This window comes from Salvelinus fontinalis, chromosome 23 (assembly GCF_029448725.1).
Source record: "Salvelinus fontinalis isolate EN_2023a chromosome 23, ASM2944872v1, whole genome shotgun sequence".
Taxonomy (NCBI): domain Eukaryota; kingdom Metazoa; phylum Chordata; class Actinopteri; order Salmoniformes; family Salmonidae; genus Salvelinus; species Salvelinus fontinalis.
The window spans coordinates 39,314,823-39,341,345 of NC_074687.1; the positions used below are offsets into that span (position 1 = coordinate 39,314,823).

At 42.1% G+C, this 26,523-nt stretch overlaps 1 protein-coding gene across 2 annotated transcripts in view; it reads right to left on the reverse strand.

Moving 5' to 3' along the window:
• The window catches only part of LOC129821306 (sodium channel protein type 1 subunit alpha-like), a 62,651-nt gene that overhangs the window by 21,337 nt on the left and 14,791 nt on the right, over positions 1-26,523 (reverse strand). The window contains exons 2-20 of one of the 2 annotated variants that reach the window (XM_055878818.1): positions 26,102-26,415; positions 25,417-25,537; positions 23,635-23,722; positions 23,410-23,538; positions 22,064-22,155; positions 16,826-17,074; positions 16,251-16,314; positions 15,894-16,035; positions 15,055-15,249; positions 13,911-14,189; positions 12,968-13,339; positions 12,321-12,453; positions 11,965-12,203; positions 11,681-11,854; positions 11,199-11,555; positions 10,494-10,991; positions 6,488-6,620; positions 6,134-6,288; positions 5,662-5,835 (exon numbers count right to left, since the gene is read on the reverse strand). In XM_055878818.1, the coding sequence (XP_055734793.1) occupies positions 5,662-5,835; positions 6,134-6,288; positions 6,488-6,620; positions 10,494-10,991; positions 11,199-11,555; positions 11,681-11,854; positions 11,965-12,203; positions 12,321-12,453; positions 12,968-13,339; positions 13,911-14,189; positions 15,055-15,249; positions 15,894-16,035; positions 16,251-16,314; positions 16,826-17,074; positions 22,064-22,155; positions 23,410-23,538; positions 23,635-23,722; positions 25,417-25,537; positions 26,102-26,365 (3,858 nt within the window). In that variant the 5' untranslated portion in view covers positions 26,366-26,415. Of the gene's footprint in view, positions 1-5,661; positions 5,836-6,133; positions 6,289-6,487; positions 6,621-10,493; positions 10,992-11,198; positions 11,556-11,680; positions 11,855-11,964; positions 12,204-12,320; positions 12,454-12,967; positions 13,340-13,910; positions 14,190-15,054; positions 15,250-15,893; positions 16,036-16,250; positions 16,315-16,825; positions 17,075-22,063; positions 22,156-22,269; positions 22,362-23,409; positions 23,539-23,634; positions 23,723-25,416; positions 25,538-26,101; positions 26,416-26,523 lie in introns of both variants that reach the window. The other variant, XM_055878820.1, reaches the window with a different exon arrangement.

Below are 26,523 nucleotides of genomic sequence, written 5' to 3' on the forward strand. Positions count from 1 at the left end.
CATCAATGATGTTGCTCTTGCTGCGGGCGATTCCCTGATCCACCTCTACGCAGACGACACCATTCTGTATACTTCCGGCCCTTCCTTGGACACTGTGCTATCTAACCTCCAAACGAGCTTCAATGCCATACAACACTCCTTCCGTGGCCTCCAACTGCTCTTAAACGCTAGTAAAACCAAATGCATGCTTTTCAACCGTTCGCTGCCTGCACCCGCACGCCCGACTAGCATCACCACCCTGGACGGTTCCGACCTAGAATATGTGGACATCTATAAGTACCTAGGTGTCTGGCTAGACTGCAAACTCTCCTTCCAGACTCATATCAAACATCTCCAATCCAAAATCAAATCTAGAGTCGGCTTTCTATTCCGCAACAAAGCCTCCTTCACTCACGCCGCCAAACTTACCCTAGTAAAACTGACTATCCTACCGATCCTCGACTTCGGCGATGTCATCTACAAAATAGCTTCCAATACTCTACTCAGCAAACTGGATGCAGTTTATCACAGTGCCATCCGTTTTGTTACTAAAGCACCTTATACGACCCACCACTGCGACCTGTATGCCCTAGTCGGCTGGCCCTCGCTACATGTTCGTCGTCAGACCCACTGGCTCCAGGTCATCTACAAGGCTATGCTAGGTAAAGTGTCGCCTTATCTCAGTTCACTGGTCACGATGGCTACACCCACCCGTAGCACGCGCTCCAGCAGGTGTATCTCACTGATCATCCCTAAAGCCAAAACCTAATTTGGACGCCTTTCCTTCCAGTTCTCTGCTGCCTGCGACTGGAACGAATTGCAAAAATCCCTGAAGTTGGAGACTTTTATCTCCCTCAACAACTTTAAAAATCTGCTATCCGAGCAGCTAACCGATCGCTGCAGCTGTACATAGTCCATCTGTAAACTACCCACCCAATTTACCTACCTCACCCCCCATACTGCTTTTATTTATTTACTTTTCTGCTCTTTTGCACACCAGTATCTCTTCTTGCACATGATCATCTGATGATTTATCACTCCAGTGTTAATCTGCTAAATTGTAATTATTCGATTTATTGCCTACCTCATGCCTTTTGCACACATTGTATATAGATTCTCTTTTTTTCTACCATGTTATTGACTTGTTTATTGTTTACTCCATGTGTAACTCTGTGTTGTTGTCTGTTCACACTGCTATGCTTTATCTTGGCCAGGTCACAGTTGCAAATGAGAACTTGTTCTCAACTAGCCTACCTGGTTAAATAAAGGAGAAATAAAATAAAATAAAAACAATGGTGTGTGCAGTAGTGTAAGTGAGTGGTTGCGTGCATATATGGTGATAATGAGGGGTGTTGAGAGGTGCCAAAACAAGCCACAAAATGCCACAACCAAAAATAACAGTGTGTCTGTGTGGAGAGAGTCTCCTCAATGTATGGGGGAAATGTGTATTTATCCCCGGGATACACCGGGGCCCAGGTGTCCCATTTCGCTGACGACACTCCCGGCTCCACCCATTGACATCCTATTAAGGAAAACAAGAGCAAAGAGAACGAATTCGGCAAGAGAGTGGGAGGGTTGTCACAAGACAAAAAATTTCAAGAACATTCCTTCAAGTGCAGTCGCAAAAACCATCAAGCGCTAGGATGAAACTGGCTCTCATGAGGACTGCCACAGGAAAGGAAGATCCAGCGTTACCTCTGCAGAGGATAAGTTCATTAGAGTTAACTGCACCTCAGATTGCAGCCCAAATAAACGCTTCACAGAGTTCAAGTAACAGACAAATCTCAACATCAGCTGTTCAGAGGAGACTGCGTGAATCAGGCCTTCATGGTCGAATTGCTGCAAAGAAACCACTACTAAAGGACACCAATAATAAGAAGAGACTTCCTTGGGCCAAGAAACATGAGCAATGGACCTTAGACTGGTGGAAATCTGTCCTTTGGTCTCAGCCCAAATTTTAGATTTTTGGTTCGATGTCTTTGTGTGACGCAGAGTAGGTGAACGGATGATCTCTGCATGTGTGGTTCCCAGCATTTGTTTTACACTTTTTTGGGTACTACATGATTCCATATGTGTTATTTCATAGTTTTGATATCTTCTACAAAGTAGAAAATAGTCAAAATAAAGAAAAACCCTTGAATGATTAGGTGTGTCAGGCTTTTTGACTGGTACTGTATATATACAGTGCATTCGGAAAGTATTCAGACCCCTTGACTTTTTCCAAATTTGTTACGTTACAGCCCTATGCAAAAATGCATTAAACATTATTTTTCCTCATCAATCTACACATAATACCCCATAATGACAAAGGAAAAACTGTTTTTTAGAAATGTTTGGAAATGTATTAAGAATAAAACGTAAACAGGTTTTCATCAAGGATCTCTCTGTACTTTGCTCTGTTCATCATTCCCTCGATCCTGATTAGTCTCCCAGTCCCTGCTGCTGAAAAACATTGCCACAGCATGATGCTGTCACCACCATGCTTCATCGTAGGGATGCTGCCAGGTTTCCTTTAGATGTGACGTTGGTATTCAGGCCGAAGAGTTCAATCTTGGTTTCATCAGACCAGAGAATCTTGTTTCTCATCGTCTGAAAGTCTTTAGGTGCCTTTTGGCAAACTCCAAGCGGGCTGTCATGTACCTTTTACTGAAGAGTGGCTTCCGTCTGGCCACTCTACCATAAAAGCCGGATTGGTGGAGTGCTGCAGAGATGGTTGTCCTTCTGGAAGTTTCTCCCATCTCCAGAGAGGAACTTTGGAGCTCTGTCAGAGTGACCATCGGGTTGTTGGTCACCAGCCTGACCAAGGCCTTTCTCCCCCGATTGCTCAGTTTGGCCGGGCGACCAGCGCTAGGAAGAGTCTTCTTCCATTTAAGAATGATGGAGGCCACTGTAACGGCTTTCATCATTGGAATGAGAGGAGGACCAAAGCGCAGCATGGTACGTTTCCATATTTATTGGAATACTTTTCAAACACGAACAAAAAAACAATAAACAGACGAACACCGACGAAGCTACAGTCCTGAACATGGGAACACAAAATACATGAACACACGAACTGGAATAATCACCCACAAACAAACAGTGAAAATAGGCTACCTTAATATGGTTCCCAATCAGAGACAATGACAAACACCTGCCTCTGATTGAGAACCATATTAGGCCAAACCCAACATAGAAACACAAAACATAGAATGCCCACCCAGCTCACGTCCTGACCAACTAAACAAAGACTAAACAAAGGAAATAAGGTCAGGAACGTGACAGCCACTGTGTTCTTGGGAACCTTTAATGCGAAATACATTTTTTGGTACCCTTCCCCAGATCTGTGCCTCGACACAATCCTGTCTCAGAGCTCTATGGACAATTCCTTCGACCTCATGGCTTGTATTTTGCTCTGACATGTACTGTCAACTGTGAGACCTGATATAGACAGATGTGTGCCTTTCGAAATCATGTCCAATTAATTGAATTTACCACAGGTGGAGTCCAATCCAGTTGTAGAAACATCTCAAGGATGATCAATGGAAACAGGATGCACCTGAGCTCAATTTCGAGTCTCATAGCAAAGGGTCTGAATACTTACGTAAATGAGGTATTTCTGTTTTACATGTTTTATATATTTGCAAACATTTCTAAAATCCTATTTTTGCTTTGTCATTATGGGGTACTGTGAGTAGATTGATGAGGATTTTTCTTTTGACATCCATTTTATAATAACCTGTCTAGCCCCGGGGTTCCGCTAGCGGAACTCCTCCCACATTCAACTGAAAAGGCACAGTGCGAAATTCAAAAAATATTTTTGAGAAATATATAACTTTCACACATTAACAAGTCCAATACAGCAAATGAAAGATAAACATCTTGTGAATCCAGTCAACATGTCTGATTTTTTAAATGTTTTACAGCGAAAACACCACGTATATTTATGTTAGCTCACCACCAAATACAAAAAAGCACAGGCATTTTTCACAGCACAGGCAGCATGCACAAAACCAACCAAACTAACCAAGAACCAACCAAACTAACCAAGAAACAACTTCATCAGATGACAGTCTTATAACATGTTACACAATAAATCTATGTTTTGTTTGAAAAATTTGCATATTTGAGCTATAAATCAGTTTTACATTGCAGCTACCATCACAGCTCCCATCACAAATAGCACCGAAGCAGCCAGAGTAATTATAGAGACCAACGTGAAATACCTAAATACTCATCATAAAACATTTCTGAAAAATGCATGGTGTACAGCAAATGAAAGACAAGCATCTTGTGAATCCAGCCAATATTTCCGATTTTTTAAGTGTTTTACAGCGAAAACACAATATAGCATTATATTAGCTTACTACAATAGCCTACCACACAACCGCATTCATTCATTCAAGGCACGTTAGCGATAGCGATAGGCACGTTAGCGATAGCGAATAAACCAGCAAAATATATAATTTTTTTCACTAACCTTCTCAAAATTCATCAGATGACAGTCCTATAACATCATATTACACAATACATATATGGTTTGTTTGAAAATGTGCATATTTAGAGCTGATATCCGTGGTTATACATTCTGAAAACTTAGCATCTTTTTCCCAGAATGTCCGGATATTTTTCTGACACTCACCTATTTTGACCAAATAACTATTCATAAACATTACTAAAAAATACATGTTGTATAGGAAATGATAGATACACTAGTTCTTAATGCAATCGCCGTGTTAGAATTCTAAAAATAACTTCATTACGACATGCAGCTTACGTTATGGCGAAAGTGCCCAAAATCTGGGCGCAAACTAATAGTACACATGCTCGACAGATATATGAAATAACATCATAAATGGGTCCTACTTTTGTTGAGCTTCCATCAGAATGTTGTACAAGGGGTCCTTTGTCGGGAACAATCGTTGTTTGGTTTCAGAATGGCATTTTTCCCTCTCGAATGAGCAAGCAAAACTAGCCAAGTGGCGCTAAGCTCTCCTTCGTCACCAAACGCAAAGAACGCAACACATCAAAACTCCCGAAAAAAATTCAATAATCTAATAAAACTATATTGAAAAAACATACTTTACGATGATATCTTCACATTTATCAAATAAAATCAAAGCCGGAGATATAAGACGTCTATAACGATTGCTTTTCAGAAGCCAATACTGGTGACCTTTATGCGCTTCCTGAACAAACGAATTCTGGGCTCATGTCATTCCAAGCTGTCTCTTTTGACCATAGAAAGAGATTGAGACCCCATTTCACCTCTCACAGCCTATTGACATCTAGTGGAAGGCGTATGAAGTGCATGTATAGTCATAAATCTCAAGCAAAATGATAGGGAGGGCCTGGAACAGAGCCTCGATTTGAGATTTTTCACTTTCTGACAGGAAGTTTGCTGCAAAATGAGTTCTGTTTTACTCACAGATATAATTCAAACGGTTTTAGAAACTTGAGAGTGTTTTCTATCCAATAGTAATAATAATATGCATATTGTACGAGCAAGAATAGAGTACGAGGCCGTTTAAATTGGGCACGATTTTTTCCCCAAAGTGTAAATAGCGCCCTCTATCCTCAACAGGATAAGGCTATAACGTAACAAAATGTGGAAAAAGTCAACGGGTACTAATACTTTCCGAATGCACTGTATATATATATATTTTTTGCGCAAGTGAAGAGGTAGTTAAAAAAAATACCTACGTCAACAATAAGAAAGTCCAACCAGCACCAGGCGTTGGTGAAGTATTTGGCGAATCCATAGGCCACCCATTTCAGCAACATCTCCAGGATGAAGATGTAGGTGAAGACTTTGTCCGCAAACTCCAACACCGTTTTAATGGTCTTCCTCTGTTCGATGTAGATGTCCTCAAATGCCTTGGTGTAAACACAAGACAATCCGATTATCACTTCCTATAACCCACACTAATCTCATACACCAGAGCAGCTGCTGCTGCCTCATCAGATCTGTTACCAGTTAATTCTGTGTCAAGGGATCACAGAATGGTCAATTACACAGTACTAAGCGCTTTGAAAAATAGAACAACCCTCACAGCATTTCTACTCCATTGTTTCTCATAAGGGTACTACTGTAAGTCAGACAATGGAAGAGAATCTGCCTGCCCTATCTCTCATAGCCTCAGATCCTTCCCTAAATCATTACTTCCCCACTCACCAGTGCTCCACTGCTGAGCAGGATCATGAAGATGATAAAGCTCTCAAACCAGTTGTGCTCCACTATTCTGAAGCAGGTCTTCCTCAATGTCCACCACATCTTCCACTTGCCCTCCTCAACGTTCACTTGGCAGCATTGGAATCTACGGACACAGCCTGAAAGCAGACAGCATAGCTAGACAGATTATACTTCTGCTATAAAGATCACCTCATTCCCAGAGAAATGCCCATGACAAATGTCTAACTATGTTCTGATCAGACCCATTCTGTTTCTGGGTTCCAGCTTGTTATGCCTGAAGCCATTCGCAAAAAAACAGTACCCACATCCTGAGACGTAGCCTATTGTATCTCTCACCATCAGTGAAGCATCCTTCAGCTTCCATGGACTCCTCAGGCTCCATGTCCACCGAGCCCTCTCTCTCTCCTGGGGGCCTGATGTCCACTGTACTGCCCTCTGATGAGCTCAGCGGACGGTCTTTAGCTAGCTGCTGCAAGTGGAGCGAAGCCACAGCAACATTAGCATAGCACACCCGTGACAGGGCCTGGGACGCTAGCATTTGCCCGGGAGCCTCATTACAATGGATCACCCAGTGATGCAAGGGTGCTTGCCATATGTAAGCTCACAGGGCGTTTCTTTAGAGTTGTATCATTTCATGCAGAATCAATCAAAAGTACCTACAGACTTAGGAGATGAGACACGTATCGTTTGGAAAGTCCAATTGTAGGTTAAGAGATGCTGGTATATGAGCACTGTTAGAAAATATATTTGTATCTCGATAAAGGCTGTAGGTAAAAATGATTTCACTTTAGTCATATGGCATGCGTTCTCTAAAAGTGCGTGTTTGAACCAAGCTTGTGATCTTAATGATAGAACATGTGTGCTCCGGTATTTTCATGTCCAGGACTTTTTGACCCAAACAAACCAGTCCACCCCCCCTTTACATTTCCCTCATTGACATGAAAACACATATGTCCAGTTGCTAATCAGTAGACAAGCCTCATTCATTTTAAAAAGAGGGTCGCCTGCATTAGCTTAACAGCAGATATAACAGTGTTGTGCACTTTAACCAAGACAGGCACTAAGGAGTCTGCATTCCAGGCTAGTGTCAGATTAGGACCCCCCTAATCACTCAAACCTTCCCTGGAGACAGGGCATTAAACGCCCAGGACGAGATAAGTTGACAGAGTAGTGTGATCTTACTGGGGAAATAATGTAGTTTTTGATCCTATATGGTTTTACAAAGGCCTTTGTGATTTTTGGACCCATGTGGATCACACAATAAACCAGCAGCATACCACCCTGTATACCCATGCTGGCTTGCCTCTAAAAGCGTAGTAGGGTCGGTACTGGTTGTTCCCTGGATGGTAGACTAGATGCTGCTTGAAGTGGTTTTGGAGGACCAGTAGGATGCACTTTTTCCTCACCCCCCCCCACCCCCCAAAAATAGATCCCAATGCTCCAGGGCAGTGATTGGGGACATTGCCCGGTGTAGGGTGCTGTCTTTCGGGGTGGGACGTTAAACGGGTGTCCTGACTCTGCATTCACTAAAAGATCCCGTGGCACTTATCGGAAGTGTAGGGGTGTTAACCCCGTTGTCCTGGCTAAATGTCCAATCTGGACCTCATACCATCATGGCCACCTAATCATCCCCAGCTTCCAATTGGCTCAATTAGCCCTTCTCCTCCCCACTGTAACTATTCTCCAGGTCATTGATGTAAATGTATGTGGTCTCAGTCAACTTACCTGGTAAAATAAGGGTAAAAAAATGCCTCCAATATTTGACAATAGAACATAGTCCTTAGAAAATGTCTTAAATACAGTGTAATAACTAGAGGAAGGCTGCTTTTCGAAGAGGTGTGCCGGATTACAAAATGTATCAACTTCACCACGCACCATCTAATACTCTTGACAATATTCAAACATGGGCCAATTGTATGAGGTATGTCAATAAAGCTTATTCACCGTCTATCCTCAAGCACTTGGTGTCTTTCTACTGGGTGTGTCTTCCAACAGCCTTGAACTGAGAGCAGCCTTAATGCCTTTCTGGAGTGCAACAGCCCTGAGCTGTCATGGGACCCAGCTAATGCAGAATGGGGAATGATGTGCATGCTACGATGATATATGCGCTGAATACTCCATTTGACTAAGCTACCGGAATCATAGAGATGTTTGACCTTCAATTTAGGTACTGTTGTAGGCACTACGATATCTTCTCATTACCACATACTGTACAGTATACTCTACTATCTGTTTTTAGTAGTAACTCAAGACGTTGCACCTCTTTTGGACTTGAGCTTATTCAGCTAATTAAGTAAAATATAATTAGTCATTACCATATAAGTAGTATTTATACTCTGTATTCTTACTTGCACATCATTAATAACGGTATGCCTACTAACAACAATATTCATTTTGGAAACTCAGCTGATTGAAATAATGATGGTCCTCTTAAAAACAAGCATTTGTAATCATCTGCTTTCATCATTCCATTATGGATCATATTCGTCAAATGAAAATGCCATAATACATGTTTGGGCTGTGAACCATTCCTCCAATGGATTTTGATCTTCAAAATCCATTACTCTACAGCATATCAGTCAGATTTGTAAAGCTCCGGGTTCTCTGGCTGCTGAGCAATCCAGCCCCCCAAAAACCAAACCAAACCAAAGGAACAAAACAAAATAATAACCATGGGCTGAACTATTGATGGAAACGGTGGTGTTGATCATTCATTTAAAAAAGTATTGCAAAGAAGCCTTATATCAAAAATGAAATAAAAAATTATCAGGGCTGGCAGCATCAGAACGGCTGCTGAACGAATATAAATGAAGTAGGGAGGAAAGTATGATCAAGCAGAAACAAACATAGATGAGCAATCCAATACAAAGGTTGTTCTTTTTTTGGTAAATGGAATAGGCAACCTCCATGGTTAGTGTTATGTACAATAAAGTGGTCTTACAAGTCTCCTCTCATTGAAAACCTTGAGAGCGTCTGTGAAACAGCTGCAATAACAAATGGGGTTAAGTGTGGTAAGTTACTGTACTACATGCTAACTTGTCTGGGAGCAAAGCATGTTAGTCACATATTAACCTCTCAGAAAATACACTTTGTGTAGAAAATACAGTCTCACCAAATTTACAAAAGTCATTATTGTTGAATGATAAATAGTAATTACAGCACCATAACATGAACAGCAGAGTACAACAACGTAACAGTGACATTTTATGATTGTCTGACTACAATGTTACCATAGATACTAATTCACAGTAGGCCCTCAGTTTATACCATATTCTGAGAGAGAGAGAGAGAGAGAGAGAGAGAGAGAGAGAGAGAGAGAGAGAGAGAGAGAAGAAGGAGAGATGAATGGGCCTATCTACTACAACACAAGGCATTAAAGCTCCCTAAAGAGGAGGATGTAGCTGCAGAGCACTTAGACTTAAATGGCACATAATGTAATTTGAAGACTAGTATTTTCCTGTCTCTCTAGCTTCTCCTCGTTAAAGGGTCATGGTATACAGGGACTCCAGAGGATCCATAATGTCACATGCTCATGCTTTGCTTGCCATGTACCGTGGGTTAAGTGCACCAGCATGACCACTGCAATGGAAGATCCTACTTATCTTAAGCAACAAATGCATCCGTAGTGGACCACACCACAGCCAATATCTGAATCGGTCTTCATCCATCGTTCCTATTCTCTTTGCCTCTCACTCTATTTTGTCAGCCCATAAAATCAGAAGCCATAGTAGTGGCCCAAGCTTAACACGAGATCTGCGAAATTACCCCCGACTTGCATATCTCTCATTGACGTCAATACAGTACATGATCTAAAACTGTGATAAGGGAACTGGAGGGACTAAATGTTATTGTTCCCTGGATAAAATATAATGACAGTATTTTCATCATTGTGCGTCATCTTGGGGAACTCTCTGACATATGCAGCTGTTCTACGTCCATAACTTGCAAGTGATTAGCACCCCCAGTGAACAGCGAGTGAAAGGCCAGCAATTCCCTCTTTCTAAGCTCTAATGTGCCAAACACACAATATTACATGATAATATTTGAGCACCACCTGGCTCTGGCTGTCACCATTTTCAGACACTGCATCACTTGGAAAAAGTGAAATCATCTCTAATGAGTCATTCTAATGTAATTATGTTAGACAATGTGGACAAACAAGAGCAAACAAGCAGATATTTGCATAATATCACTGTCTTTTTTAAGCTCATGAAGTCACTGTCTTTTTTTTCAAATCGTAAACCTAGATCAACAGTTGATTTCAAACTAGGTACAAGAATCTCAGACTGTGTACTACTTCCACCTAGAATCCTGCCAGTCCAAACGAAGCGAACATGCTCACCTCTTTGCTTCCCTCTATGTCCGAGGAATCGCTGCTGAAGTCCTCAGTGTTGAGGTTTTCAAAGTCCGACTCCCCCACAGCGATGGGCACCGTGACGGTCAGACTGGGGTTGTGGATGAACTGCATGTAGTCAGTGTTGTCGTTGACTATGTACTTCCCTGCTGCATTGCTACCCATTCCCATGCCTACCCCACCGGTGGTGCCATTGTCATCCTTCACGTATTCAGGGTCTTTCATGATCTCCACAGTGGTGTGGTTGGAGTTGTAGTTGGTTCTGTGGAGGTCATCCAGGGGCTTGTCCTCATTCAGGCTCCCCTTCTTTTTCCTCAGACAGATGCTGTGGAAGGAGTGGCACACCAAGGCCTTGACAAAGGCGAGGCCCTGGTGGATGCGGCCTATGGCCACCGTCAGATTGTTCATCTCGCTGTCATCATCCGTGGCCGCCAGGTTATCAGCACTGAACGAGCTCAGCAGCAGGGCCAGGAACAGATTCAGGACCTGCCACACACACACACACACACACACACACACACACACACACACACACACACACACACACACACACACACACACACACACACACACACACACACACACACACACACACACACACACACACACACAATGTTTCAAAGTTACTGTAATTGATAAAAACGTACAATGGATTAACAGTAATACAGATACAGTATAGAGCTATAAACCTACCACCAGGTTCCCGATGACCATGACCATCATGAAGACGATGAGACACATGCTCTGGCCAGCCACCTCCATACAGTCCCACATGGTCTCGATCCACTCCCCACACAGCACCCGGAACACAATCAGGAAGGAGTGGAAGAAGTCATGCATGTGCCAGCGGGGCAGTGTGCAGTCTGTAGAGATCTTACACACACAGTCTCTGTAGTTCTTCCCAAACAGCTGCATGCCCACCACGGCGAAGATGAAGACGATGATGGCCAGGACCAGGGTGAGGTTACCCAGAGCCCCCACTGAGTTACCAATGATCTTGATCAGCATGTTCAGTGTGGGCCAAGACTTGGCCAGTTTGAATACTCTCAGCTGCATACAAAGATAACAATAGGATTAATATTCATTGCTATTCCAATACCTTTTACTTTTTACCAGTGATTATTGACTGAACCTGCAGCATATTGGATGCTGTGCTGTAGTGCCGATGCTCTTACCAATCGGAATGATCTGAGGACAGACATTCCAGACACGTTGGCCAAGCCAATCTCCATCAAGCTCAAACTGACAATGATACCATCAAATATATTCCAGCCTTCCTTAAAATAACAGTACGGATCCAAAGCAATAATCTTGAAACACATCTCAGCTGTGAAGATACCTGTGAACACCTGAGTAAAACAACACACAAAACAGTGACAACAGTAATTAACATGTCATGGCGATTCCAAAATGGCCGATTCAAAGTGATAGGGAAAAAACTATTGACGTGACTGCGTACCAGGTTTCCCACAGAAAGCATTCTTTTGAAATTCCCAGACATTGAGTGGTGCTCCATAGCCATGAACACTGTGTTCAGAACAATACATATGGTAATAGTCAGGTCTACAAACGGGTCCATCACGATCATCTTGACTGTCTTCTTGATCCTCAGCCATGCCGGACAACAGTCCCAGATGAGGAAGGTGTTGGAGAACTTGTACCAGCAAGGAGGGCACTCCTGTCTCGACTCTTCAAGTTCTGATACACATAGAGGAGAAATAACAGAAAATATTTGTTTTATGAATGTGTCCTCATTTAGTCTATTCATGCTTTTTGTTTTAGGGGGTGTCTAGGGTATGGTATAGTCGTACACACCTTCCATAGTATTAGTTATAACACTATCTACACTGAAGGCCCTCTGCCTGGCCCCTGGGTCCTCCAGGAAGTTCATAGAGGCCTGGTACGATTCACATCGGGCCTTTCTGTACTCTGGCTCCGTAGTGTTGCCCTGGACGTACATAGATGAATCTGTTACATGAAGTTACATCATTTGGAAGCATCTTCCATGGATTGACAAGTCAACACAAACCAACTGCATCAGCAGTTAACACAAAGTTACCACCAGAGATGGCCATGTTCAAGAGGCTTAATAATCCCTTAACCGGGATGTTATTATCTGTTAAACCCCAAAATACTGTATTTGCAATCACATCAATAGAAATATTGAAATAGGTTCGTACATATATAGAATATATGACAATCTATATGTAAACTAGATCTGTTTATACTGCCTTCTTTTTCATTTTTTTTAAACACATATTATCTTTCAGTGTGTACATGTCGTGTATACCGTATAAGACCAAGGCAAACACGTGCAGTCAGAAAGGGAGAGAAGGGAAAGAGAGAAGGGAATGCAACAATAAACACACTAGAACACCACAGCAGAACTACAGTAGAGGCTTGGCAGGTCGAGACCGCACAGAGCTGGTCTAGGTCATCCAGGCTAAACCAAACTTCCTTACGTTGTCATCGGTAGAGGCTTTATCTACTGTCACTTCTGGCAGAAGGAGTCCCTCAGGTAATGTGGGAAGTGAAGCCCCGCCCACCAGGGACACCACCCCATTGCAGTCCACGGAGCTGTGCTTCTTCCCATTGGCCGGCAACAGGACATGTGACGGCATGCTGTTCTGGCTGAGGTTGCTGGAGCGCCGGTCGCTCCGCCGGGGGACAAACAGAGATCCCCGGCGACTGTCGTTGTCCTCGAAAGTACTGTTCTCGTCGTCGGCAAAGTCGTTCTCCGAGCCCATGTCTTGCGCTCGGTCCCGGAAGCTGAAGAGGCTTGCCTGGCTGTTTCGTCTGGATGAGAACAGGGGTCCACGGATACTCAGGAAGGACTGGGAGAGAAAGACATTCCTCAGTGCCTATCACTGGTATAAGCATGGGTTGAGAAGTGCAGTAATTTAAGATGGAAGAGCGGGTCCTGCAGATGATGATGATAGTGACGAAGATGACGCAATGATGTTGGTTATCTCGAGGATGACCACAGGGATAATATCAAAGGAAATGTGCAAGAGCATGATGAAGAGGATAATGATGATTATGATGATAAGCACAATGCTGCTGCTTCTGCTGATGATGATAGGGATTACGATGATAAGGAAAATGTGGAATTGAAAGATGATGGTGCTGCTGAAAATGGAGAGGATAGCGTACAATGAATGATATTGATAATGATGACGAAAATAATGATGAGGATTATGAAGAGGATAAAATGTATCAAAAAGAAAACAGATAGAACTTAATGTTGATGATGATGCAAGTAATCCATACAACAATCAGGGGTAGACTCACTAAGGAGTGTGCAGCATGCACAACATTACAGAAATACAGCGAACACACAAAGTTTTTATTGCGAAAGGTAAAGATAGGGGAAAGGAGCAGGTTAAGAAAGAAGAGGAGCCTGACCTGGTGTGGTGTGGAACATCTCATGTCGTAGTTGAGCAGGTTGGAGGCATCTATGGAGAAGCGGAAACGACTCTTTTGCATACTGCCCTCAGACTCAGACCTGTGAAACTTGTCATTGTCCCCTCTCTCCTCCTCCTCTCTCTGCTTTTGCTTCTTGCGCCTGTTGCGTCTCTCTTTAGCACTCTTGGAACTGAGTTTGGAGGCCTCTGAGGAGGTGTCAGTGAGCTCCCCTCTCTCACTGAACTCCCCACTCTCAGCCGCTGTCACCCATGCCGCCGCCTGTAAGCCAATCAACACACAGAAACCACTGTCGTCAAGGGCAACACAAGACTCAGCAGCAGCACATCAGAAATGACATAGAAAAATATTGGAAGCTTATGCAGGGCATTTTCAGGTCATGGTAAAAATAAGATAACACTAACAGTATCAATGATTTAAAACATTTTACTGTTAAAGACATTCCAAGGTTGTTGAAATAGGTGTGCTATAATTAAGCAATAAGGCCAGAGGGGGTATGGTATATGGCCAATATACTATGGTATACTGTTCTTCTGCACGACGCGACGCAGAGTGCCTTGATATAGCCCTTAGCCGTGGTATATTGGCCATATATGACAAACCCAAGGTGCCTTATTGCTATTATAAGCTGGTTACCAACGTAATTAGAAGAGTCAAAATAAAATGTTTGTCACACCTGTGGTATAGAATCTGATATACCACGGCTTTCAGCCAATCAGCATTCAGGGCTCTAACCACCCAATTTAAGATGGGATTTATATCGGTGACATTGTCACGTTCGCTGGAATAATTATCGGACCAAGGCGCAGCGGAGGTTGAGTTCCACATCTTTATTTCTAAGTGAAACTGAAGCAAAACAAAACAATAAAGAAACAACGAAACGTGACTAAGTGGTGCACATGCACACAACACTAAATAATATCCCACAAACACAGGTGGGAAAAACAGCTACTTAAATATGATCCCCAATTAGAGACAACGATTACCAGCTGCCTCTAATTGGGAATCATACAAGTCCCCAACATAGAAAATAAATAAACTAGATCACCCCCAGTCACGCCCAGACCTACTTCACCATAGAGAAACAATGGCTCTCTATGGTCAGGGCGTGACAGACATCTTGTACCTGTGCGTCCTCCTGCTGTCTCTTCAGCTTCTGAAACTCATCCTCCTTCTGCTGAGCCTCCTCAATGGTGGCCTGGTTCTGCTCGTCGTAGGCCATGGCAACCACAGCCAGGATTAGGTTGATAAGGTAGAAGGAGCCCAGGAAGATGACCAACACAAAGAAGATCATGTATGGCTTCCCAGCAGCCCTCAGGGTCTGGAAGAGAGACAGCGTGGAACAACACATCTTATAACACATCTCTATCTCTCAGTGATACCCAAGAGATTCGCTGCATATACTGTCAGAGCACAGAAGCTGGCACAAATAGGTCTGTCCAATGACAACACAAGGAGTTCCTTCCACATGTTAAAAATAAAAAAGCCTCCAGTATCACATGGCATGAAGCAGACAAACCATAGAGTTTCATAGAGGGCCCAAAGCCTGGGCCCAAAGCCTGTTTTAGCCATGGCAGCGCCATTGAGGTAGTCTTGTGGAACCAGCCTGATCGCTGTGTAAATAGAATGGCAATCAGGCTGGTTCCACCAGGCTACCATTGAGGGCTTTCAACATTTTGAAGTAGTCAATTTGGTGGCAAACATTCCATAACTGCAGGTGGAAGTTAATCACCAACCTTGGTTTTATACTGTTCCTGATTAGATTATACACTCTAGCACAGTAGGGGGTGGTATGCACCTTATCAGTCTATTTAAAAACTGCCAGTACACTCAAAGAAGTAGAAGAGACAGAACTGGACAACTTTAAAATGTAGATATTCCTCAATGGTGCTGCCCATGCTGTCACAAAAGTGGCCATTGCAAAGACAGGAGATGAGCTCTCTAGTACATCTCTATGAGACAGACCTGCTGGTAGAGGTTCTCCCAGTAGTCCTGAGTCATCAGTCTGAACAGAGACAGGAAGGCCCAGCTGAACGTGTCAAAGCTGGTGTAGCCATAATCTGGGTTCCGGCCCGCTTTTATGCACCAGAATCCCTCTGGGCACAGCCTACAATAAACAACAAGCCAATCATAATCCCTATCTCTGCATTCACAATATCTGGTTTTCACAATAAATCTATTTTGATTTTAAAGCACAAAGACATGCACGAGGACAAGCACACACGCACACACCCGCAAGCATACGCAAACACGCACACAAGCACAATTAATAGTGCATCCTGACGATCAGACACAAAGATAGTAATGTGGGCTCGATCTTACCCGGCACCACTGTCATTTCCACAAAGCAAAGCATCTTTTTTACCTGGGAGGTAGTAATGATTTTCTACAGGAAAAAGAGACAAAGTCAATCTTTCGCCAACTGCGAAAAGGATAAATGATTTCCGTCCTCAATACCTTCACAGCATTGTAACTAGAGAACAGTTCAAAGGTTTATTCACAAAAATCACTTTCTCTGGTCGTTAAAAATTCTCAATCTATTTTCTCCCCTCTTACCCCATGGTTGCCCAGGTCCTAGTGTTATGGCCATCAGGGTGCCACTGACATTTTCCCCACTTGGGTGGTGACTCAATACCCTCCGTGTTGACAAGCTAAACGTTCTACTAGTATCATCCATCAACAAGCAGTGTTATGATGGACCGCCACACTACTTCCCACCAGAAGCTCTTACAAACCCCTCTCAGCCATTCCTGTCATTTTACATTACGCTCTTTAGCCCGAGTCTGCTCGTTTGGCTACTAGCAATGAGCTGTGACTCACACACTGTAGTCTGAGGCTAGTAGCATGGCCTTCACTAACCCTCCATTGACTGTCTGAAGCCAAAGAAACATGCTTACTGGGATCATTCATGTAATAAGTCCAGTTGAACGAGCTGGTCTTGTTAAGGTCCGTCCCATTAAAGTCGAATGAATCATCAGAGACGTTGGTTGAGTTAAGAGGGATCCTTAAACATTTGTTTCTTAAATTGCCCATGAACAGCTGGAGCCCTACTAGGGCAAAGACACTTAGGCAGAATACAGTGAGGATCAGCACGTCTGACAGTTTCTTCACTGACTGGATCAGCGCTCCCACAATGGTCTTCAGGCCTGCAGGACACGACAGAACCTCACTGTTATTCGCATAGGAGTCTTATACAGTGTATGCAAAGAAGACGCCTTCATTTGTACACAATGTAAACATCACAGCATGAAACAGCATGTCTGTTGCTTCATATGTTTAAAAAAATAAAATAAATGTGTGGATGTGTCCCAAAGAAGCTGCTCATATAATTGTCAGAGATTGGAACGCTGGCAGTGCAGTCCCATTCTACTGTCTCAATGGGTCTTACACCATGAGAATGTTTCATCTGTTACCCGGTGTTCTTTTCTCCACTAGAATTATATGAGCCATGGTAATAAGCACATCATCTTTTCTGACTAAGATCCAAATCCCAGTAATACCTGTATGTCTATGGCACACGTCCATACATGACAATGTAGCTTAAAATGTAGTCTCTGATTGCTCTATGGGTGATTATAAAAATCAATAAGCTAAGGAAGTCCTACTCATAGTTGTTATAATGTCCAGGCAGTTCTGGCCACAAATTGACATATGTCACAGTAGTTTTTATACCTGTGTGTTATAAACCCTACTAAGAGCTTGGATCAGAAAAGATGACTTTGAGTACAACAAGAAAAACATGTCTGTGAGGGTGGGCCTGCGTCACAATCAGCTCTGACATATGACACACCCTTACATGTCTGTTGCTTCATATGTTTAAAGAAAACAGTGTGGATGTGTCCAAAAGAAGCTGCTCATATAACTGTCAAAGATTGGTTTGCTGGCAGTGCGGTGACACGTTCTACTGTCTCAATGGGTCGTACACCATGAGGATGAGGTTTCATCTGTTACCCCTAGGGTTGCAAAGGGAGGGTATATTACTGGAAACGTTCAAAGTTTACCAGTAAACTACCAGAATTTTGGTAGCTTTCATGAATTTTGAGGTAATCTATTCCAAGACATCTAGTGTCCCTTTGGGGGTACTTCAGATTATTACAGATGTTTGTAATTATCTCTGACCCTCTGTGTGGCCTTATCACATGTAAAATATATGACATCATTAAATAAGATGATTTAAAAATAAAAAACAACATAGCTGTAAAACATTATCTTAAAACTTCTTATGGCTGCAAGGGGCGGTATTGAGTAGCCTGATAAAATGTGTCCATTTCAAACGGCCTCGTACTCAATTCTTGCTCGTACAATATGCCTATTATTATTACTATTGGATAGAAAACACTCTCTAGTTTCTAAAACCGGTTGAATTATTTCTCTGAGTGAAAGAGAACTCCTTCTGCAGCACTTTTCCTGACCAGGAAGTGGAATGTCAGAAATCGATGCTCTGTTCAACTTCATGCCTATACATGGGCGTGATACGTAAGAGTCTACATACACTTCATACGCCTTCCCCTGGTTGTCAAGATGCGGTGAGAGAAGAAATTTCGTGTCTATCTTGGTCTGAGGTGGAATAAAAGCTCTTTGTTTGACGTGACCGTCCATTTCCTGTTTCTGGAGCGCGCGAAAGGGGACATGGATATGCCTTCTGTTTAGCTGTCGTTATGAACGACTAACATCTCCGTCTTAGATTTTATTTGATACATGTGACCATATCATCGTAACGTATGTTTTTTCAATATAGTTTAATCAGATTATTGAAATTTTTTCGGGAGTTTTGCCGTGTTCCGTTCTCTGACTTTGTTGACGTTGGAGTGATCAGTGCCACTTGGCAAGTGCCCATGCTAAATGAAGAGGGATATTTGCCGTTCCAGATCAAAACAACGACTGTTCTGGACAAAGGACACCTTGTCCAACATTCTGACGGAAGATCACCAAAAGTAAGAAACATTTTATGATGCTATTTCTAATATCTGTCGTGCATGTGAACTGGTCGTGGGCGCCCAAGTGTTTCTGGCTATTGTGGCTACGCTAATAGCACGCTACATTTTGTTTGCGCTGTAAAACATTTAATAAATCAGAAATATTGTCTAGAATCACAAGATGCCTGTCTTTCAATTGCTGTACACTATGTATTTTTCCGAAATGTTTTATGATGAGTAATTAGGTATTTGACGTTGGTGTCTGTAAATATTATGGCTGCTTTCGGTGCAATTTCTGATTGTAGCTGAAATGTAAATTATGATTTATACCTGAAATATGTAAATTTTTCGAAAAAAACATATGCTATACAATAAATATGTTATCAGACTGTCATCTGATGAGGTTGTTTCTTGGTTAGTGGCTATTTATATCTTTATTTGGCCGAATTTGTGATAGCTACTGATGGAGTCAAAAACTGATGGAGTAATAAAAGTGGAGTCTTTTGCTAACGTGGTTAGCTAATAGATTTACATATTTTGTCTTCCCTGTAAAACATTTTAAAAATCGGACATGTTGGCTTGATTCACAAGATGTGCACCTTTCATCTGGTGTCTTGGACTTGTTAATGTGTGAAAGTTAAATATAAAAAAAAAATATCTTTTGAATTTCGCGCCCTGCACTTGAGCTGGATGTTGTCATAAGTGTACCGGTGTCGGGCTGCAGCCCAAACAGGTTAAATATAAACCATCAACTTAGTGAATACTATTGGTGTTTAACATTAGCATTTCAGCATAATATCCTTTATATATATTTTGCAAACTTTATATTTATTTTACTATTTCAATATGTATTTGTTATCAACATTTTGGCGTCAAACTGGTGGCAGTTGTGAAGAAAAGACAATAGTTGGAATAATTGCAGAGTTAAATGAAAATAAAGCCATTGTTGATTAGATGTTTTTTTTTTCATTAATTAGGCTACTTTATCTTGAACCATATGGTCTATTTACTAGAAACTCAGACAATACTGACACATAAATGCAAAAGGAATACTATATGTGAATACATTTTTTTTAAGTTATGAATTATGAATTACCAAATTTATGATATATTGCAGTGGATTTTCTGTTAATTACCCAAATTACTGAAGATTCTGACAACTTTGGTAGATTACCGGTATCTTTGCAACCCTAGTTATCCCATGTTCTTTCCTCCACTAGAATTATCTGAGCCATTATAAGCACATCATCTTTTCTGTCTAAGATCCAAATCCAAGTAATATGTTTATAGCACACATCCATAAATGACAATGTAGCTTAAAATAAAGTTATTTATTGCTCTACAGGTGATTATAAAAACCATTATGCCTACTCATAGTTGTTATAATGTCCAGGCAGTTCTCGCCACAATTGACATACTGTGCATTCGGAGAGTATTCAGACCCCTTTCCTTTTTTCACATGTTGTTACGTTGCAGCCTTATTCTAAAATGGATTAAATATAAATAAAAAACTAATCAATCAACGCACAATACCCCATAATGACAAAGCAAAAACAGTTTAACTTTTATTTTAGCAAACGTATTAAATTTAAAACTGAAATATAACATTTACATAAGTATTCAGAAGCTTTGCTATGAGACTCGAAATTGAGCTCAGGTGCATCCTGCTTTCATTGATCATCCTTTAGATGTTTCTACAACTTGACTGGAGCACCTGAGGTAAATTCAATTGATTAGACATGATTTGGAAAGGCACACCCCTGTCTATATAAGGTCCCACAGTGGACAGCGCAGGTCAGAGCAAAAACCAAGCCATGAGGTCAAAAGAGATTTCCGTAGAGCTCTGAGAATAAGATTGTGTCAAAGCAAAGATCTGGGGAAGGGTACCTATACATTTCTGCAACATTGAAAGTCTCCAAGAACACAGCGGCCTCCAACATTCTTAAATGGATGAAGTTTGTAACCACCAAGACTTCTTAAAGCTGGCCAATCAATCGGGGGAGAAGGATCTTGGTCAGGGAGGTGACCAAGTACCTGATGGTCACTCTGACAGAGGTCCAGAGTTCCTTGTGGAGATGGGAGAACCTTCCAGAAGGACTACAATTGCAGCATTCCACCAATCAGGCCTTTATGGTAGAGTGGCCAGATGTAAGTCACTCTTCAGTAAAAGGCACACAACAGCTCACTTGGAGTTTGCCAAAAGGCACGTAAAGGTCTCTCAGACTATGAGAAACATTATTTTTTAGTCTGATGTAACCAAGATTGAAATCTTTGGCTTGAATGCCAAGCATCATGTCTGGAGGAATCCTGGCACCATCCCTACGGTGAAGCATGGTGGTGGCAGCATCATGCTGTGGGGATGTTTTTTAGTGGCAGGGACTGGGAGACTAATCATGATCGAGGGAAAGATGAATGGAGAAAAGTACAGAGAGATCCTTGATGAAAACCTGCTCCAGAGCACTCAGACTGGGGTGCAACAGGACAACGACCCTAAGCACACAGCCAAGACAAGTCTCTGAATGTCCTTGAGTGGCCCAGCCAGAGCCTGGACTTGATCGGAAAAAAACAATTGAATCCATTTTAGAAGAAGGTTGTAACGTAACAAAATGAGGGAAAAGTCAAGGGGTCTGAATACTTTCCAAATGCACTGTATGTATGCTGTACTGTAGATATACCAGTGTGCTATAAACCTTACTAAGAGCTTGGATCAGAAAATATGTCTCAATAACAAAAGCATGCATGTCTGTGAGGGTGGACATGCATCACGATTAGCTCTGACATATGACACACCCTTACTAGACCAACAGCACAGTCAGGAGAAGTTGAATGAAGGCAGACACCCCAGTCAGGGAGGACAATGACAAGCAACCATCCCAAACAACACAGGAAGGAGAGGAGAGCTGGACAGCACCACAAACGCAATTACACAAGCTGGATGTAAACAGTCACATGCAAACAAAATCGACTAGACCCCCCAAGTCTGTTCTTGAGAAATAAACAAATTAATAAATAAAATAGTAGGTCTAAAAGCAAGGAATCCTTTCCATTTCAAGGAACTGCTTCAGATTACTGCTTTTACTGGCCATAATACAGCATGAGAGGCAAACCATCAGACCTAAATAAAAACGTAAAGGTGAAGTGACCCTTAAACTTTGATGGAGTGAGTAGTACATTACCACCCTTTGGCCCCTAAACCTTAACCCTTAACCTTGCTCTCACCTGGGATGACCGATATAGTTTTCAAAGCTCGGAGAACCCTGAACGTTCTCAGTGCTGAGACATTGCCCAGGTCCACAAACTCTGTGACATATCTGTAATAAGGGGTAGGTCACAAACAGACGCCATGACAGGACAACAAAGAGCAGTCGGAGGAAACATGACACAAGGAAGGGGCTGGCTGACAACTGGCAGCAGGCACTCCTTACCTGGGATAACTGAAATAGTTTTCAAAGCTCTTAGTACTCTGAAAGTGCGAAGAGCTGAAACATTGCCTAGGTTTACAAACTCTGTTACATACCTGCAGGAAAATTCACAATTACAATAGAGCTTGTGTAGTTCAGGAAAAAAGACATTCATGTTACATGGCAAGGGCCTTAAACCCCTCAAACACTATTACATGATGGGATAGGCAATAGGTGTGAGGATTCTGAGGACATTAAACAAGGATTAACACTATCAAAGTTCAGGTTAGTCTGAGCAGTATGAGTGCCTCAATATTCATCATGTCTACATGGTTTTGTAATAACAGGGTCTTGCAACCATCCTAACGCAGTATTGCAATACGTCTGTTCTCTTGTGTAAGCCACCAACAATGAATGCACTAACAACACAAAGAATAAACCAAGTTGGCATGTTGCCCCTGAACAACAAACAGAATCGATGTTGTAATCTAAATCGACATTTACCCTGTACTTGTTGTAACTCATCTGCCTCAAGCAGCAAAAACAAACAGTAGTGAAGTCTGGTAGGTGTTAGTAGAAATACATGTAGGCAAAATTACTAGCAGTGTAGAAGTGGGTTTGTTGTGAGAATTTTTTATAGTGAAAATTAGTGACTGTACAGCAGGGGTCCCCAATTACATTCAGCCTGGGACAATTTTTCCTTGAGCGGATGGTCGGGGGGCCAGGACAAAGTTATAAATAATTTGTATACTGCAAATTGACCGCAAGAATTCCAAACAGATTTAATATTTGACAAAAACAGAATAATTTCAAACCTTGATTACATTGGGACACAATTACATATGCCTCTATTTATGCTTGGGAATACTTGGGAACAGATTTCCTAAATTTAAATCACTTTTGGCTTAATTTTCTGGTGATTTTACAGTCTTTTATGTCCAACCACGAAAATTATTAAAAAATATATATATACATTGGGGGCCAAATAAAATAACCCGCGTGCTGAATTTGGATCGCGGGCTGCCTATTGGGGAACCCCGGTATACAGTGTTGCCAATAGTTACACACTGTAGGTAAGTAATAATATCAGAAGCTAATAATAGTCCTTATTAAAGCTACAAACTCCTGTTACTGATCATAACAGGAAAATGAGAGAATACTTACGCCATGACAATAACACAGAAATCCAACCAGTTCCATGGGTCTCGGAGAAAGGTAAACTTCCCCACACAGAAGCCCCTTGCCAGAATTTTTATAAGAGATTCAAATGTATAGATTCCAGTGAATGTGTATCTGTTGGAAACAAAGAGGACTGGTTAGTCTACATAGATTACTGTGTGTGTGTGTATTGTGGAAGCGTGTCGATTTAGGGGTAAGACGATGACTTACTCAACATTCTTTGTCCATTCCGGGGGCTGACTCAGGGTCATAAACGCACAGTTGGTAAGGATTGTCAACATGATTACCATGCTGAACAATGTGGAGGCAGTTGTCAAGGAAACTGAACTGTCCAGACCTATTGATTCAATATTCATTACACATATCATGCAATACAACACTTGACTCTGGCATAGAACGTACACCTCTCACAACTTGGTGATTATGCCCGAGAAGCCTGTGTTTGGAGGATATATTGTGCCACCGCCTTCGAGGGCCTTATCACTTTTATACAACTGGTTACCAACATATTCAAATAATGATTGACATATTTTTGTTGAATTTTTTTTGGGATGCATTTATTCATCCTTCCACAAGATATAGTCCCGATACAAATCTAAGGCTGCTACCCAAGCCGGCTGGTCGTTTTTCCTATCGGTTCGGTTGCAAGAGACGCGACACAGTCATTCAGTCTTTTTGTTCTGTATCTATGGACGCTACCCAGTCGGTCAGTCTTTTTGTTCTGTATCTAGAGACGCGACCCAGTCGTTCAGTCTTTTTGTTCTGTATCTAGAGACGCGACCCAGTCGTTCAGTCTTTTTGTTCTGTATCTATGGACGCTACCCAGTCGGTCAGTCTTTTTGTTCTGTATCTAGAGACGCGACCTAGTCGTTCAGTCTTTTTGTTCTGTATCTATGGACGCTACCCAGTTGTTCAGTCGTTCGTTCTAAATGTGCTATTACAAATACTGGCTGGCAACGTTCTTATCCCTTGCTTGCTAGCTAGCCAACTACGGCTAACTTACAGTCACATCAAAAAGTGCAGCCAGAATAACAGCAAAGTAGCTGCATTTGCATTTGTTTAAGCTGTTGTCTGGATACATTTATTTGGATACATCCATAACAATGAGCTAATGAGGCACAATTTCGCCTGGCATAGAAAATGTGCTCACTCGTCAGGACACTGTTTTTCAGAGGAGCTAGCCAACAACACAGCTAACACAATCACTTCAAACTGAAGCTGGAAAGACAGCAAACTAGCTGCACTTCGTTTTGTTTTACCTGTTTTCTTTTGACATTTCTTTGACACGTTCATTACTTTGGGACAGCTAGAGATCGAATTTGCATATTGAAACAATGTTACAAATGTTGGAGAGACAGACAGCAAGGTTTATACAAATCTCCGTTGTTGAAAATGAAATGTTAGTCTAAAAGAAATGTGAGATAATGTCTAGATGCTTTTTATAGTGGAGATCAAGTTTATAAATTGCTTGGCTGGGCTGATGAGACAGTGAATTGCGCAGTTAACAGGCATTTTAAAGTCATAGATTTAGCCGGTGGTAAGTTGTGGAATAGACACTGGCTGGAATACGGTTTCAACCAATCAGCATTCAGGATTAGACCCACGCGTTGTATAAAGTGCAATATAAACTGGGTGGTTCGAGCCCTGAATGCTGATTGACTGACAGCCATGGTATATAAGATCATATAACACGGGTATATTTTAACTGCTCTAATTACGTTGGTAACCAGTTTATCATAGCAATAAGGCAGCTCAGGGGTTTGTGGTATATGGCCAATATACCACAGCTAAGGGCTGTTTCCAGGCACTCCGCTTGCGTCGTGTATAAGAACAACCCTTAGCCGTGGTATATTGGCCATATAACACACCCCCTCGGGCCTTAATGCTTTAATCATTTTCTGTACAAACAAGATACAGACATACGATATAGGACACATATTTATTTGACCTCAAAAACATTAAATGTGGTTCATCTTTTTTTCATCGAAGGATATGAGTGTACCAAAACCTTAATTGATATTCTTCTAAGAGGGTTGAAGGGGTTTAAGACATACAATGCAGGAGTGGCGTTGAAGCGGAAGATGGCCTTCCCTCGGTTCAACACTATAAAGGTCTGTGAGAGAGAGAGAGAGAGAGAGAGAGAGAGAGAGAGAGAGAGAGAGACTGTCAACACATATTCCTGGTCACTTAGGAGTGATGGAAATTATTCACAAAAAGAAGGACAACACAACACCAGCTTCTGTTATTGCTATAGCACACATTGTAGAGCACAGTGGTACTCTGTGGTGTCGTGATATGTCTCCCCTGAAATTGTCAGACGGGAGCCCTATCAATCATAGCTTTTCTGTCACCTTGGATACAAAGGCTCTGGATGGATGACAGTGTGCTTCATCACTTTGTCCTACACGATAACAACTGAACTTGGATCTGACAACAGAGAAAGCCTGTGCTACTGCAACTCTGGGTAATCACAGTGCCTGACACATAGAGATCTCTCACTGCACAGCATAAACATGACAGGATAGACAGTACTAGTTTGCATAAACATAAACTCTCTGCTCAAAATATGACATGGATCCAAATGCTTTCCAATACTGCCTTAACCCTTCACAACTCATCCAAACATCCTCTCCTTGGTTTCAAAGCCCAGCTCTTTGGGATGACCAATCCCACTCACTTTCTGATTGCTGTAGAAGGTGTCCAAGTCCTCCAGTGGTGTGGACACCAATCCTTTGGGAATGTCCCCATATATGAGTGGCAGTGATTTGCCAGCCTCCAGGTCACTGCTGGGCTTAGGCCCGTCGTCGTCATCGTTGTTGGGCTTCGCCTTGTACTTCTTGGCGTTCTCGTCAGCGATCCGCCTCTCGATGGCATCGAGGGACTCACGACAAAACGGGCGGAAGCTGTCTGGTCCTGGCGGTACAAGCAGCTGTGCCATCATTTCATCCTGCACTTTCAGAGTGAATGGCTAACCTCCTACATTAGAAAGGGCTGAAGAAACAAGAGGGAGAAACTCCAGTAAGAGGCAAGTGTAGTGACTGAGCGTCGACTACTGAGGCAATGATATCCTAAAAACTACATTCAACCTGAAAAAAATAT